The sequence below is a fragment of the Leptodactylus fuscus genome, chromosome 7 (genome assembly GCF_031893055.1).
Source record: "Leptodactylus fuscus isolate aLepFus1 chromosome 7, aLepFus1.hap2, whole genome shotgun sequence".
Taxonomy (NCBI): Eukaryota; Metazoa; Chordata; class Amphibia; order Anura; family Leptodactylidae; genus Leptodactylus; species Leptodactylus fuscus.
In genome coordinates this window covers 92,186,203-92,203,033 of record NC_134271.1, presented here as the reverse complement: position 1 = coordinate 92,203,033, position 16,831 = coordinate 92,186,203, and the positions used below count along the sequence as shown (strand labels likewise).

Below are 16,831 nucleotides of genomic sequence, written 5' to 3'. Positions count from 1 at the left end.
CTGCATTAGTGGTCGTAACCATTGGCAACCGATCAAAATAACAGACAGCACTAAGAAAGTTAGAGAAAATCTTTAAAACTTTGCAGAATTTTTAATTATATTGGCAAAAATGTTTAACCTTCAATTATCTACAAATATAGATATGATTATGTACATGGGAATACCCCTTTAAATACTTTGCATTAAAAAAAATCTTGCAGTATAAGTATGAGTGAGCAGAAACAGTCATCCACTCTCTACAGGCACCTTCCCTTTTCCTGATAATGGAAGCCACCCCCTCCTCCTTATATTCTGTAGGCAGATAACACACATACATACCTGAGCTGAGCCTAGAGTGCTTTGTGTAGCTATTTACTATGGCCCTATGGACGTTCATATCATGGGCCCTTCTGCCGTTGCTGGGCTTGGCCGCTGCCTGCTTCCTCCTGTACTGTGCCTATATCCAGTATATCCACATGAAGTATGACCACATCCCAGGACCCCCGAGAGACAGGTGAGTCCTGTGTTACTAACCTTTAATAATTTACTAACAGGTAAAATATTAACTGGCACAACACTGTACTCATATAATGATATAGCATTAGGCAAAACCGCAGTAAAAATAGGCTGTGATAAAAAAACACAGTGTATCTTTTGTTGAGTTTTTGCTGCAGTTTTCTCTAGTTTTTCTTCCCTTATTAAATCTATGAGGAAGACACTTATGTTTCCGAAGCAAAAATCGACATGCAGCATTTTTTTGAAAATGTATCTTCTCCACAGCTCTTTTTTCACACAATATATAGAATAGATTAACCAGAATCTCATCTCAACCTAGCTTAAGGCTAAGGCCCCACGTTGCGGAAATGCAGCTTTTTTTGTTGCTGATTTTGCTGCATTTTTTAAAGCCAAAACCAAGAATGCCTACAAAAGGAATGTCAAACAGATACGAAGTCCTTATACTTTTACTGTCTGCTCAATTCACTCCTGGCTTTGGCTCAAAAAAATGCAGCAAAATCTGCTACAAAAAAAGCTGCATTTCTGCAATGTGAGGCCTCAGCCTTAAGGGGTTGTCCAAACCTGGAGGGATTTTTCATACTGAAGACGTATTCACAAGATAGGTCCTTAGTAGAGATGAGCGAACACTAAAATGTTCGAGGTTCGAAATTCGATTCGAACAGTCGCTCACTGTTCGAGTGTTCGAACGGGTTTCGAACCCCATTATAGTCTATGGGGAACATATACTCATTAAGGGGGAAACCCAAATCCGTGTCTGGAGGGTCACCAAGTCCACTATGACACCCCAGGAAATGATACCAACACCCTGGAATGACACTGGGACAGCAGGGGAAGCATGTCTGGGGGCATAAAAGTCACTTTATTTCATGGAAATCCCTGTCAGCTTGCGATTTTCGCAAGCTAACTTTTCCCCATAGAAATGCATTGGCCAGCGCTGATTGGCCAGAGTACGGAATTCGACCAATCAGCGCTGGCTCTGCTGGAGGAGGCGGAGTCTAAGATCGCTCCACACCAGTCTCCATTCAGGTCCGACCTTAGACTCCGCCTCCTCCGGCAGAGCCAGCGCTGATTGGCCGAAGGCTGGCCAATGCATTCCTATTGGTAGCAGTGCTGAGCCAGTTCTGCTCAACTACACCGTGTGTCGGTCAGCCCATCTGATATAGCAGAGCCGAGTGTGGATTCCTATATCCACACTCGGCTCTGCTACATCACACACTCGGCTCTGCTATATCAGATGGGCTGACCGGCACACGGTGTAGTTGAGCAGAACTGGCTCCGCACTGCTACCAATAGGAATGCATTGGCCAGCCTTCGGCCAATCAGCACTGCCTCTGCCGGAGGAGGCGGAGTCAAAGGTCGGACCTGAATGGAGACTGGTGTGGAGCGATCTTAGACTCCGCCTCCTCCAGCAGAGCCAGCGCTGAATGGTCGAATTCCGTACTCTGGCCAATCGGCGCTGGCCAATGCATTCCTATGGATTCCTATATCCACACTCGGCTCTGCTATATCAGATGGGCTGACCGGCACATCAGATGTAGCAGAGCCGAGTGTGCACACTCAGCTCTGCTACATCTGATGTGCCGGTCAGCCCATCTGATATAGCAGAGCCGAGTGTGTGATGTAGCAGAGCCGAGTGTGCACACTCGGCTCTGCTACATCTGATGTGCCAGTCAGCCCATCTGATATAGCAGAGCCGAGTGTGTGATGTAGCAGAGCCGAGTGTGCACACTCGGCTCTGCTACATTTGATGTGCCGGTCAGCCCATCTGATATAGCACACTCGGCTCTGCTACATCTGATGTAGGAGAGCCGAGTGTGCACACTCGGCTCTGCTATATCAGATGGGCTGACCGGCACATCAGATGTAGCAGAGCCGAGTGTGCACACTCGGCTCTGCTACATCACACACTCGGCTCTGCCGGTCAGCCCATCTGATATAGCAAAGCCGAGTGTGTGATGTAGCAGAGCCGAGTGTGCACACTCGGCTCTGCTACATCTGATGTGCCGGTCAGCCCATCTGATATAGCAGAGCCGAGTGTGTGATGTAGCAGAGCCGAGTGTGCACACTCGGCTCTGCTACATCTGATGTGCCAGTCAGCCCATCTGATATAGCACACTCGGCTCTGCTACATCTGATGTAGGAGAGCCGAGTGTGCACACTCGGCTCTACTACATCACACACTCGGCTCTGCCGGTCAGCCCATCTGATATAGCAGAGCTCTGCCGGTCAGCCCATCTGATATAGCAGAGCCGAGTGTGCACACTCGGCTCTGCTATATCAGATGGGCTGACCGGCACACGGTGTAGTTGAGCAGAACTGGCTCAGCACTGCTACCAATAGGAATGCATTGGCCAGCCTTCGGCCAATCAGCGCTGGCTCTGCCGGAGGAGGCGGAGTCTAAGGTCGGACCTGAATGGAGACTGGTGTGGAGCGATCTTAGACTCCGCCTCCTCCAGCAGAGCCAGCGCTGATTGGTCGAGTTCCGTACTCTGGCCAATCAGCGCTGTCCAATGCATTCCTATTGGAAAAAGTTTATGTCACAAAAATCACAATTACACACCCGATAGAGCCCCAAAAAGTTATTTTTAATAACATTCCTACCTAAATAAAGGTTATCCCTAGCTATCCCTGCCTGTACAGCTATCCCTGTCTCTTAGTCACAAAGTTCACATTCTCATATGACCCGGATTTGAAATCCACTATTCGTCTAAAATGGAGGTCACCTGATTTCGGCAGCCAATGACTTTTTCCGATTTTTTTCGATGCCTCCGGTGTTGTAGTTCCTGTCCCACCTCCCCTGCGCTGTTATTGGTGCAATAAAAAGGGCCAGGGAAGGTGGGAGGGGAATCGAATTTTTTTTGAGTTTGCCACGTGATGTTCGATTCGAATCGAACACATCGAACAGCCTGATATCCGATCGAACATGTGTTCGATAGAACACTGTTCGCTCATCTCTAGTCCTTAGTACATGATCTGTGGGGGTCTGACTGATATGGTGTTTCGTCAACCTCTGGACACAGAAGTTACAGAAGTAGATGGGATTCCATTCTTCCATTTATTTTTTTGGATGGACAAAAGGACATAGTTTAGTACACTTTTGTGTCCTTCAAAAAAGTGGGTCCACAATGAATCCTTTAAAAAAAAAAATAATAAAAAAATTAATCAAGGTATAAAGGATCTATGAACAGAATCTGCTAAATGGACTGGAAAAATGTGATCTGACTGGACCCTAACACAGAAGTCTATGAAGAGGGCAAGAATGACGAGACTGCGGCTACCTCTGCTATTCTAAGTAAAATAGACTTCTGTGTGTGAGGATGACATAGTACGTCTCCTCTCTGGATATGGTATCAAAAATGGAAAAATGGCAGCTCTCCAATATTTAGAAAAAGTGTGGGTTTATTCCAAGCAGCGATGTTTCGGTTCTTATCTGAACCTTTCTCAAGCAAAGAAGTGAGGAAAACCACCAGTTTAAATAACAACCACATCATATGGTGCATAATTACAATTAATTAGTTAGCATGTGGATACAATGCATCACAACATCAAAACACACTTAGGTGGAGTGAAAGATACAGTGTAACAAAGTGTTATAAATATACGATGATCTAGTAACATTTTTCAGATCAATATAAGTGACACATATATATATAAAATCACACCATATATATAATATAAATATGAGGAGGAGGAACATCCACTTGCTTTCACTAGTATCATGAGCGTTTATTCATACATTGCAGTGTCCAAAAGTGACTACTGTGCAAAATCAGAAAAACAGAAAAAAACATGCCTTCCCAGGCTGAATATATCAATCATAGTATATCCCTGCACGCACAGAGTAAACTAAAGTCATGTGCGGCATACCAAAAGCTGGCATCCACCAAGACTACCCAGTGGACTTGTGTAAACCTGCATGTTAAAAAACAAGCAGCAGACACAGTGCATCTACATAGTCAGGTGTTGCTATAGCCAGAAAAGAAATAAGAAATAAAAAACAAAAAATGAAATAAAAAAACAATTTTTTTTTTAAAAAGTAAAAAAAATATTAAAAAATATTAAAAATAAATAAAATAAATGAATAAGTAAATAAATCAAAAATAATTTAATCTAAACCATAAAGTATAAACAAATAATAATATGGCCCAAAATTAAAGAAATATTTTTTAATTTTTAATTTTTTTAGCTATAGTCCAATTGAAGGGTATATTATGACAGACCTACATCAGCGTCGCGCAACCGACCCGAATATATTACCGCCCAAGAGGTCAACCAGACTGAAAAAGAGGACCGAGGGTATACCAATAGGGGACACCCTCCATCCTCGTGGCCAAACACACATACAAACCGCCATAGATCGCATGCATGTCAGCCCACAATCTTTGGGACCCATAACCCAATTAGGACAATCAAACAACAAGAAAATTAAATAGACCATGAATATTTGTTATAGAATAATGAAGAAAAAAATAAATAAATAAAATAAATAAATAAATAAATAAATAAAATAAATAAAAATTAAATAAATATATATTTATATTATATACATATAAATAAACAAATCAATATTAAAGCAAAACAAGTAAATCTATATTCAAAGCCACGGGAAGCATATAAAAAGACAAAAAGTTTTTTATTAGTATAAACAGCTATTAAAAACAGCAAAAACGTCCATGTTAGCGTAGTTGGATGTACGTCCTCCAAAATCCTCTTCATAAATTTAAAAGTGAGTGAGTAGAAGGTGTATGTGTCTCCAAGTGCAAAAAATACAATTCTAGAAAAAGAAAAAAGAGAGAGGAAAAAAATTAATAAACAAATCACTAATTACAAAAAGGAAGATAGAGACCAAAGAGAATACATAAAGTCACAGGGCAACCAAACCATCTAAATTAATGTGGACAATTTATAATCAACATTTAATCCAAAAGGTTTTAAAGTATTTAATCTGAAGATCCACTCCATCTCTTTTCTTTTGAGTATCTTTTCTCTATCACCTCCTCTCCTGAGAGGGGGAACACAATCAATGATCCTAAATCTAAGTTGAGATTCAGAATGTTTAAGATCTGAGAAATGTTTGGAAACTGGCAGGTCTTGTTTTCGTTTCCGAATAGTATATCGGTGTTGATTCAATCTAGTCTTTGCATCGAGAGTCGTTTCGCCTATATATACCAACCCGCATGGGCAGGAAAGCATATATATAACATGATCTGAATCACAAGTCAAATAATGCTTAATCTTATACGCTACTCCATTGTGTATAAAATGATTCCCCTTAATCATAAGGGAACAGTTCACACCCACAGCAAGGGTAGCAACCCTTCCTAACTACCCTTCCTATTTTTTTCTACTGGATATGGTATCAGACATAATGAATCGAGGGTTGAGGAACGTAGCTTGATAACTGTAGATAAAGGGATTTTTGCTTAATAAGATAAATTACAAAGTTCCTTATATTGACTCGTACTATTCATCTATGATGAGTTGTTTCATAATTGGAAGTACATTTTGATACAGTATGTTCAATTCTTTTAAAAGGGACCCCATGAGGCTAGGTTCACACCTGCACCCTGTGTCTATTTTGGGTTTCGTCCTAGAATCAGCTTAAAAAATGCCGATAGAAAAGTCCCGCAAACAAAAACCCTGCGGATCCCATTATAGTCAATGGGGTCCGCGGTGGACTGCGGATTAGGTCCCCAAGTGGACCCCACAAACGGAAACCCGAATATAGGTGTGAACCTAGTGTCGCTCAGAATAACTTCTCTTAGGCTAGGTTCACATCTGCGTTTGGGTTTCCATTTGGGGGTCTGCTTGGGGACCCCTGAATGGAAACCTGTTCCACCTAAAAAAAAAAAAAATAACTATAGACTATAATTTGGTTTCTATGCGAAAAATGTGGGGAGAAGTGCTGCTTGCGCTTTTCTCTCTGCACTTTTCATGTGGAGAGAGGAACAGAATCCCCTAAAGCACATGTGAACTGGGCCTTAGATGAATGCAGGTCCTCTATCACTTTGATACAATGTACATATTTTACATTTTGCTAGACTGTGAAGTGTTTTGTTCTGTATTTCCTAATCATTTGAATTGACAAAATTTTATTTCTTTTTATGATGCTGTATCTGTTGTTTCCTGACTGCAAAGCTTTCTTATGGGCCATTATCCGACAATAATGAAGATTAATAAAAACAATGAACTTCTCTATGATTATTTCCTAGAGTGGTAAGTCATTAATCACTGTAATAGAAATAGAGCTGGCGGCAATGTTACATTGCAGTCGATATACAGGGTGTGTGGTTTCTATCAGACAGGTGTGGCTTGAAAAGTGACCTTTTGCCCCATATTTTCTTCAGCCACTGTGATACATTTGGTCCATTTTCAGTCTGCCTATCGTCTGTTTATGCCGTCAAACTATTAGTAAATGTGGGCCAGTATATCAGTTTTAGCCCAAAATATCACATTAAACCATCACATTATCATATTAATCACATTATCACATTAATTATAGTTACAGAATGTGGTCCAAATATCTTTTATGAATCTAATGTTAAATTTATACTATTTATGCTATTATGAATTCACCTAATTACTTTGTATGTTCATCTGTTAATGTATAGGACAATAAAATATGGCCCAGTTGTACGTATCAATGGCTTGCACAATATCTTTGTGCTTGTTTCCAGTCCTGAAGCAATAAAGGTAAGTCAAGTTTTTAAAACTGAGATACAAACATTAAAGTGGTTGTCCAGGATTAGACATGGCAGCTTTATTCAATGGGTTGTGTTGTGTCTATATAGTATAGCAGCGCAGTTCTATTAAATTTAATGAAATTGCAATGCAATACCACAGGTACACAGCTGAGGCACTGTTGTTTGAGGAAAGCGTATTTTGTAAATACTGTAATGTCCCTTTAAGAGTATTGCCAATAAAACTACTCTGATCTTCTGAATCCTAATGTTCACTCACTGATGCAGTCAACTTCACCTCTAGACTTCATCTTGTTCTGGAACGGGAAGTAGCTGACGGTCTCCACTGTTACCCCTTGTTCACATCTGCCTTTGGTAATCCATTCGGGTATTCTGCATGGGGACCCCCCAAACGGACTACCGAACGCATTGGCAAGTGTTGTGCAGTGAAAGCACACGGACCCCATAGACTATAATGGGGTCCATGTGCTTGTCGCGAGATCTCCGCACGGAACATGTGGACAGGAAAGTAGATTGTGACAGGAAAGTAGATTGTGAAGTACTTTCCGGTTCGCATATTCCCTGCAGAGATCTTGCGGCAACCACATGGACCCTATTATAGTCTCTGGGGTCCGTGTACTTTCACTGGCACACCGCCTGTCAGTGTGTTTGGTATTCCCTTCTGGAGGGGTCCCCTTGTGGACTCCCCCGAACAGATTACCAACACATGTGAACAAGTCCTTAGCCTTATTAGTTCATGAGGTGATCGCCAACTGACACTTGTCTACATCTCCATGGCAGCCATTCAAAGTAATAAACACATTAGCCAACTACCACTCCTCATACATGTACACAGACCTGAAACACTCTCTGTATGTAAATATGTTGTTGCAGGAACTTCTGATGTCTAACAAACACCCAAAAGACCAATTTTATGATGACATCTTCTCTGTATTTGGAGTCAGGTGAGTGGAAGAAAAGCTCCAGGCACTTTTAATAGGAATTATATATATGCTCGTATATGCTTTTTTAGAAATAAAATTCTAATATTATCTTTTTGTTCATTAAGATTTTTGGGAAAAGGATTGCTGACCAGCAGAAATTACGACCAATGGCACAAACAGCGCCGAATTTTGGATCCTGCATTTAGCAGACCGTAAGTAGAGTAATAGCACATGTAATCCTGGATTTCTGATCATTTGGAGATTTACAAGACCGGGCCATAGTTCAGCAGCCACAGTGGTCAAAAGCCACAACATGTACAGTGGGGCAAAAAAGTATTTAGTCAGTCACCAATAATGCAAGTTCCACCATTTAAAAAGATGAGTGGCGTCTGTAATTTACATCATAGGTAGACCTCAACTATGAGAGACAAAATGAGAAAACAAATCCAGAAAATCACATTGTCTGATTTTGTAAGAATTTATTTGCAAATTATGGTGGAAAATAAGTATTTGGTCAGTAACAAAATTTCATCTCAATACTTTTTTATATATCCTTTGTTGGCAATGACAGAGGTCAAACGTTTTCTGTAAGTCTTCACAAGGTTGGCACACACTGTTGTTGGTATGTTGGCCCATTCCTCCATGCAGATCTCCTCTAGAGCAGTGAGGTTTTGGGGCTGTCGCTTGGCAACACGGACTTTCAACTCCCTCCAAAGGTTTTCTATAGGGTTGAGATCTGTAGACTGGCTAGGCCACTCCAGGACCTTGAAATGCTTCTTACAAAGCCATTCCTTCGTTGCCCTGGCGGTGTGCTTTGGATCATTGTCATGTTGAAAGACCCAGCCACGTTTCATCTTCAATGCCCTTGCTGATGGAAGGAGGTTTGCACTCAAAATCTCACGATACATGGCCCCATTCATTCTTTCATGTACCTGGATCAGTTGTCCTGGCCCCTTTGCAGAGAAACAGCCCCAAAGCATGATGTTTCCACCCCCATGCTTTACAGTAGGTATGGTGTTTGATGGATGCAACTCAGTATTCTTTTTCCTCCAAACACGAAAAGTTGTGTTTCTACCAAACAGTTCCAGTTTGGTTTCATCAGACCATAGGACATTCTCCCAATACTCTTCTGGATCATCCAAATGCTCTCTAGCAAACTTCAGACGGGCCGGGACATGTACTGGCTTAAGCAGTGGGACACGTCTGGCAGTGCAGGATCTGAGTCCCTGGTGGCGTAGTGTGTTACTGATGGTAGGCTTTGTTACATTGGTCCCAGCTCTCTGCAGTTCATTCACTAGGTCCCCCCGCATGGTTCTGGGATTTTTGCTCACCGTTCTTGTGATCATTTTGACCCCACGGGGTGAGATTTTGCGTGGAGCCCCAGATCGAGGGAGATTATCAGTGGTCTTGTATGTCTTCCATTTTCTAATTATTGCTCCCACAGTTGATTTCTTCAATCCATGCTGGTTGCCTATTGCAGATTCAGTCTTCCCAGCCTGGTGCAGGGCTACAATTTTGTTTCTGGTGTCCTTTGACAGCTCTTTGGTCTTCACCATAGTGGAGTTTGGAGTCTGACTGTTTGAGGGTGTGCACAGGTGTCTTTTTATTCTGATAACAAGTTTAAGCAGGTGCCATTACTACAGGTAATGAGTTGAGGAAAGAAGAGACTCTTAAAGAAGAAGTTACAGGTCTGTGAGAGCCAGAAATCTTGATTGTTTGTAGGTGACCAAATACTTATTTTCCACCATAATTTGCAAATAAATTCTTACAAAATCAGACAATGTGATTTTCTGGATTTGTGTTCTCATTTTGTCTCTCATAGTTGAGGTCTACCTATGATGTAAATTACAGACGCCTCTCATCTTTTTAAGTGGTGGAACTTGCACTATTGGTGACTGACTAAATACTTTTTTGCCCCACTGTAAATGAGCCAAATTCACTCTTTATATATAAAAAGAAATACTGAGTACGAGTAATATCATAATGGTCTTTTTGAAAACTACATTAAACTCCTGGCTGATGTTGACTTATTTCAGGTATCTGATGGGGTTAATGGGAACATTCAATGAAAAAGCAGAGGAGCTGATGGAGCGGTTGACTGAAAAATCTGAAAAACAAATCGAGGTTAACATGCACGACTTGCTGAACAGAATGACTCTGGATGTAATTGCCAAGGTAACTACATTCTGCTACACCTATATTTGTAGATTATAGATAGGGGTTAAATGAGATTTTTGTTAGTGACTCTCTGTCCATAATATGCCTGTTTAAATACTGCCCCCTATGTACAAGAATGCATTTAGTATATGCATCTTTGGGTTTCAACTGGTAGGACAAATTATATTGGGCTAGTATCATCCTTTTACTATGTAATATTAATTCAATTAATAATATTTTGATAACTGAATCGTAACCTGAAATTGCTGGAACCCAAAGATAAATCTGTACTGTAGTCCCTACCTGTCTTATACTATTTAGAATAAGATATTCCTTTAAGGGTGCATTCACACTGAGTAAACGCTAGCTTATTTTGTAGAGTAAAATTACACTTGTAAATTTTGCTATCCCATTGACTTCAATGATATTTTTTTACAAGTGTAAAAATACGCCTGTAAAAAATACGCCTGTAAAAAATACGCCTGTAACAATACGCCTGTAAAATGTCATTGAAGTCAATGGGATAGCAAAATTTACAAGTGTAATTTTACTCTACAAAATAAGCTAGCGTTTACTCAGTGTGAATGCACCCTTATAGTCCCACAATGGGGAAATTTCAGTGATACAGTTTCATAGATGGTACAATAGTATATAACAAGAGAGAAAACACATATAAGCTCATGGCAGATAGAGAAATACTAGGAATCATAGCAACTAAAAAAAGAAAGAAACACAGACACACTGCAGGATCATTTAGTTCTCTGTGCGGAGTGATATTAATAATACAGCCGACTTGGTTGTAGGACATGAGGAGGGGGGTCACAGCATGTAGATATAACAAGCAGAAATTTTTGCAGAGGTGGGGGGACATAGTCAGCTATCATGATAACATGTGGTAGTTCTTTGGTAGGTAGTGAGATCTCCTGCTCACAGCTGATAGTTCGGTATCTTGCATCAGCACTATTGTCCTTTTAACCACAAAAAAAAAATGCCCCAAATGTCCTTCATCACAAGCCCCCTCCTCCTCCTTACCACAGTGTTCTACTGCCCCAAGGAAGTCAGAGACCATCCAGGTATACATGGTGCTGCTCTCTTGCCAAGCTTCCATAACTCCTGGGGGTAGGTGGGTGATGGTAGGTTTCCAGGCTGTAGCAGAGTCCCACGTGTCCACAGTAAAAGAAAGAAATACCAGTCAGCTGTAGCATCTTCACACATCAGCAATAGACACCAAAAATCATCTCCTTGAAGAAGAAGTCCACACTTCCATGTAGGTTTCTCCTCCTTGCCGCATGGTGAGCCATGCTGTCCTAGCTGTTGGGATGGTAACAGGCACATGTGGAAACTAGCTGAACCAGGTCTTGTCATTGTCCATGCTTTACAATGGAAAACAAAAGGAACAAAATACTCCACAGGGTCTTCCATTCGATTTATAGTTAATAAATAAATTCGATTTATAGCTAATTCATAGTGCTAGATTGCTTGGTTACCGGATTCTTGAAGATACAGAGAAAAAAGAGTGAAAAAGGAAAGAAAAGTTTGCTCCCAGCTTGGAGCACTGCATCAAGGCAGCCAGCCTCTCAGGGGGGTGGCGCCAAAAAAAAAAAAATAGTAGTATTCTATGTATACTGTGTGGCAAAGGAACCTTTGAGGTCTCCTCAGGCTCCATGGTACTGTAGTTTCTGATATTGCTTCACATCCTATAGCTACACCCACTTGTCATGTACCTCATGTATAATTATAGCTTATTCATAAACATGTTGTATATCTTATGTGTTACCGTATAGTTGGCATTTGATATGGATCTGAACGCCCTACATGATGACCAGACACCATTTCCACGAGCCATTCTTATGGTTATGAGAAGCTTTGTTGAGCTGAGGAACCCACTCGTACGGGTGTGTATTATAAATATATATACTGTATGTACAGTTGAAGCCAAAAGTTTACATATACCTTAGCCACATTCATGAAAATGATGTATGTTCTATCCATATGATAGGGGAAAAATTGCTGATTAGTAGTGGTCTAACTGTTTTACCCCATTGTGAATATAGCAGTAGACACAGAATGCAAGACCCCATTTCAGTGGGAGCACTGGAGATAGCCGAATGCTGTACTGCAGCTATTTATGGCCCATTGAAGGGAATAGAATAGAGGCGTAAATTCTGCGTCCACTGCTACATTCAGAACATTGGGTTAAACACCTCTGTTCTTAGAATTGGTGAGGGTCGGACCCAGGGCATATTTACAGGTGACTGTAGGAGGATTATACTGTGTGGGAGCAAACGAAAAATGAATGAGAATGGGCGGAGTCAACATAAAAGTGGGCAGAGCTAAATTTGGCTGTGGCGTGCAGAGCGCACCACACATTTTACCCCTCTTTCTACTCTTCAAAGTTGGGAGGTATGGCGTTGGTGACGCCACACTCCTGTGTGACGTCACTCACTTCATCTGCTACGTGCAGTGTCCCAACTCCCCCGCCTCCTCCACAAGGGGGCCCACTGAGGCTCTGTCGCCCAAGGGCCCATAAAAACCTGCAGCCGGCCCTGGTCGGACCTCAAGATAAGCAATGTACTCCCTATCGTATAGATAGGGAATAAATAATTTTTTAAATTATATCCCTTTAAAAATCAGTACTATTTTTGAAATGTATTCTGTGCCCACATTCTGTCTCTTAGGTCAGTTAGTTTGACTACTATAGCTTACAAACACTACTAGAGACAAAAATTTAGTTTAGCTTTTTTTTTAGCCCCATCACATTTGTCACATTCCGTGGCGCAAATGTTTAGATTTAAATAAGATGGAGGTTTACCAATGGCAGTACTGTAAGGCCTTCCTTTATGGACTATTCGCATTATTATCCTTAGGATAGAACATTAATTAAAGCTCTTCAGGGGTCTAACACACAGACCCACAGCCAACCAGCTGTTTAAAGGGGCTGCAGCGCCCGCACAATCGCTGCCGCCTTTTCAGCACAGTGCTGTACATTGCTTAGTATCACAGCTTATCCCATTCACTTGAAAGGGACTGAGCTGCGATCAGGCCATGTGACTGATGAATGTGACTTCACGTGGCCTGTGAAGCAGAAGTGCCGCTCAGGTAGTTCTACTGCCACTTCAAACAGCTGATCTGTGGGGTCCCAGGTGTCGGACCCACTTGGCTTTTTAATTGATGACTTATCCTTAGTCCTGGAAAACCCCTTTAACATAAGGTATTATTTCACACTTAGATATGGTAAATATTAATTTGGAAAGTTTGACAATGTGTAGTGTTATTCACTCCAGGATAACACATTGCCACCACATAGGGACTGAATAATACCATCATACTGTTACCAAATAATATGGCACCTCTGCACTAAAAATCTACTATACTAAGACAATTAAAATAATAAAAAACACCACCCATACTGAGGCTTCTAGTCCTGCCCTGAAGTCCCAAAACTATAAATCCTGTGTAAAAAAACAAACAAAAAAAAAATGGCTGTAACAGAGGGGGAAACAAGTAGAAAAAATGTATTAAAGTGGCACTTTGTAATGTTGCTCCTTATGGGCAAAGAGCCAGGATTGGCAGTACATTTAGCATCCAGGGATCAAAGCTAGAGACAGCTGAACCTTCTGGATGTATATCTTTGTTCCCCGATAGGTCAGTAATCAGACCAAGGTCCATTTATGGGAGTTCTTGTATTATCAGTTATATTCCTACTCTGCTCTGATACTGACCCAACATGGGATCACAACAAGATGGGCAAAGATGGCAGCAAACAGTAGCCCTTTAGCCAATGGATGAGATCGCAGTGTCTGAACAGCAATCCATAGCAGTTCTGTAAAGGACAATATATTAGGCAGGAGGCTGAAGGATCTAGTCTTCATGCTGTTCTAATTTGTCTTAAAAAGGACAATAGTCTTAAAGTGTTTCCTCATATAAGATTCATCAAGGGATAAGTTACTGTAATGACCAGAATGTGGTCTGGTAAACTGACTAAGCTGCGGCAACAAGCCCATGCCAAGATTGCCTTTATATAGATCCCAAAACTACTCTGTACCTACCCCTGTCAACCTAGGAGGACCAATATCCTCATGCCACATCATCAGAAGGCTGGTTACGGTAACCTCCCTGTATGATTCACATCATGACGGTGTATAAGGCAGCTCTCTCCCATGATGTTATGGGAGGGGGTTTAAAAAAAGAGGGTGTTATATTATTTGGACATCAAATAAGGGGATTTTCTGATATGCTAATGGTGACGTGTCCTAATTATGGACGCCCCATTATGCAAAGATAACTGGGTTGCGTATCTTTTTTATTTGAGGGTGCCTTTCTATAGTTTGCCTCAGGCAGCAGAGAGGTTAGGTTCACCCCTGATCACCAGTGACACCCCCATCCAGCTCACAGTAACTTCAGAGATGTTGGGCTAGATGAGGATGATGTGTAATGAAAGTAGGCCCATACCTGTTACATAAATACTTAAAAAAACGCTGATGGGGTCTATTCACACTGAGTTTTTTGATGAGGAAAAAATCCACATCAGGAATTAGGAAATATTTTTTAAGCGGTTTTTGGAGTGTTTTTTGAGGCTTTTTTAGTTTTTTTTTTCCTCCAGCACAGTTTATGGATAGAGATGAGCGAACAGTGTTCTATCGAACTCATGTTCGATCGGATATTAGGCTGTTCGGCATGTTCGAATCGAATCGAACACCGCGTGGTAAAGTGCGCCATTACTCGATTCCCCTCCCACCTTCCCTGGCGCCTTTTTTGCTCCAATAACAGCGCAGGGTAGGTGGGACAGGAACTACGACACCGGTGACGTTGAAAAAAGTAGGCAAAACCCATTGGCTGCCGAAAACATGTGACCTCTAATTTAAAAGAACAGCGCCGCCCAGGTTCGCGTCATTCTGAGCTTGCAATTCACCGAGGACGGAGGTTTCCGTCCAGCTAGCTAGGGCTTAGATTCTGGGTAGGCAGGGACAGGCTAGGATAGGAAGGAGAAGACAACCAACAGCTCTTGTAAGAGCTAAATTCCAGGGAGAAGCTTGTCAGTGTAACGTGGCACTGACGGGCTCAATCGCCGCAACCCAGCTTTCCCAGGATCCTGAATGGAATACACTGTCAGTGTATTCCCGTATACCCGATATATACCCCGATACCCGTTCCAACGGTGTGCCCCCCCACCTTCACCCCAGAAATACCCTGCAAGTCCCCTAGCAATAGAATTGGGGCTATATACACCCACAATTTTTACTACTGGTATACAGTGCCATTGTCTGACTGGGAATTCAAAGAATATATTGGGAATACAAATACCCTCATTTCTTGCTACTGCCATATAGTGCCAGTGTCTGACTGGGAATTCAAAGAATATATTGGGGTTACGTGCACCCACAATTTTTACTACTGGTATACAGTGCCATTGTCTGACTGGGAATTCAAAGAATATATTGGGAATACAAATACCCTCATTTCTTGCTACTGCCATATAGTGCCAGTTTCTGACTGGTAATTCAAAGAATATATTGGGGTTACGTGCACCCACAATTTTTACTACTGGTATACAGTGCCATTGTCTGACTGGGAATTCAAAGAATATATTGGGAATACAAATACCCTCATTTCTTGCTACTGCCATATAGTGCCAGTGTCTGACTGGGAATTCAAAGAATATATTGGGGTTACGTGCACCCACAATTTTTACTACTGGTATACAGTGCCATTGTCTGACTGGGAATTCAAAGAATATATTGGGAATACAAATACCCTCATTTCTTGCTACTGCCATATAGTGCCAGTGTCTGACTGGGAATTCAAAGAATATATTGGGGTTACGTGCACCCACAATTTTTACTACTGGTATACAGTGCCATTGTCTGACTGGGAATTCAAAGAATATATTGGGAATACAAATACCCTCATTTCTTGCTACTGCCATATAGTGCCAGTGTCTGACTGGTAATTCAAAGAATATATTGGGGTTACGTGCACCCACAATTTTTACTACTGGTATACAGTGCCATTGTCTGACTGGGAATTCAAAGAATATATTGGGAATACAAATACCCTCATTTCTTGCTACTGCCATATAGTGCCAGTGTCTGACTGGGAATTCAAAGAATATATTGGGGTTACGTGCACCCACAATTTTTACTACTGGTATACAGTGCCATTGTCTGACTGGGAATTCAAAGAATATATTGGGGTTATAAATACCCTCATTTCTTGCTACTGCCATATAGTGCCAGTTTCTGACTGGTAATTCAAAGAATATATTGGGGTTACGTGCACCCACAATTTTTACTACTGGTATACAGTGCCATTGTCTGACTGGGAATTCAAAGAGTATATTGGGAATACAAATACCCTCATTTCTTGCTACTGCCATATAGTGCCAGTTTCTGACTGGGAATTCAAAGAATATATTGGGGTTACGTGCACCCACAATTTTTACTACTGGTATACAGTGCCATTGTCTGACTGGGAATTCAAAGAATATATTGGGGTTATAAATACCCTCATTTCTTGCTACTGCCATATAGTGCCAGTTTCTGACTGGTAATTCAA

At 41.4% G+C, this 16,831-nt stretch overlaps 1 protein-coding gene across 1 annotated transcript in view; it reads left to right on the top strand.

Moving 5' to 3' along the window:
- The first annotated feature begins 356 nt into the window (after positions 1 to 356).
- The window catches only part of LOC142212700 (cholesterol 24-hydroxylase-like), a 38,160-nt gene continuing 21,685 nt past the window's right edge, over positions 357 to 16,831 (top strand). Inside the window, exons 1-7 of the mRNA XM_075280685.1 lie at positions 357 to 493; positions 6,634 to 6,711; positions 7,107 to 7,188; positions 8,070 to 8,140; positions 8,245 to 8,331; positions 10,156 to 10,294; positions 12,061 to 12,171. Of these exons, the coding sequence (XP_075136786.1) occupies positions 357 to 493; positions 6,634 to 6,711; positions 7,107 to 7,188; positions 8,070 to 8,140; positions 8,245 to 8,331; positions 10,156 to 10,294; positions 12,061 to 12,171 (705 nt within the window). The remainder of the gene's footprint in view (positions 494 to 6,633; positions 6,712 to 7,106; positions 7,189 to 8,069; positions 8,141 to 8,244; positions 8,332 to 10,155; positions 10,295 to 12,060; positions 12,172 to 16,831) is intronic.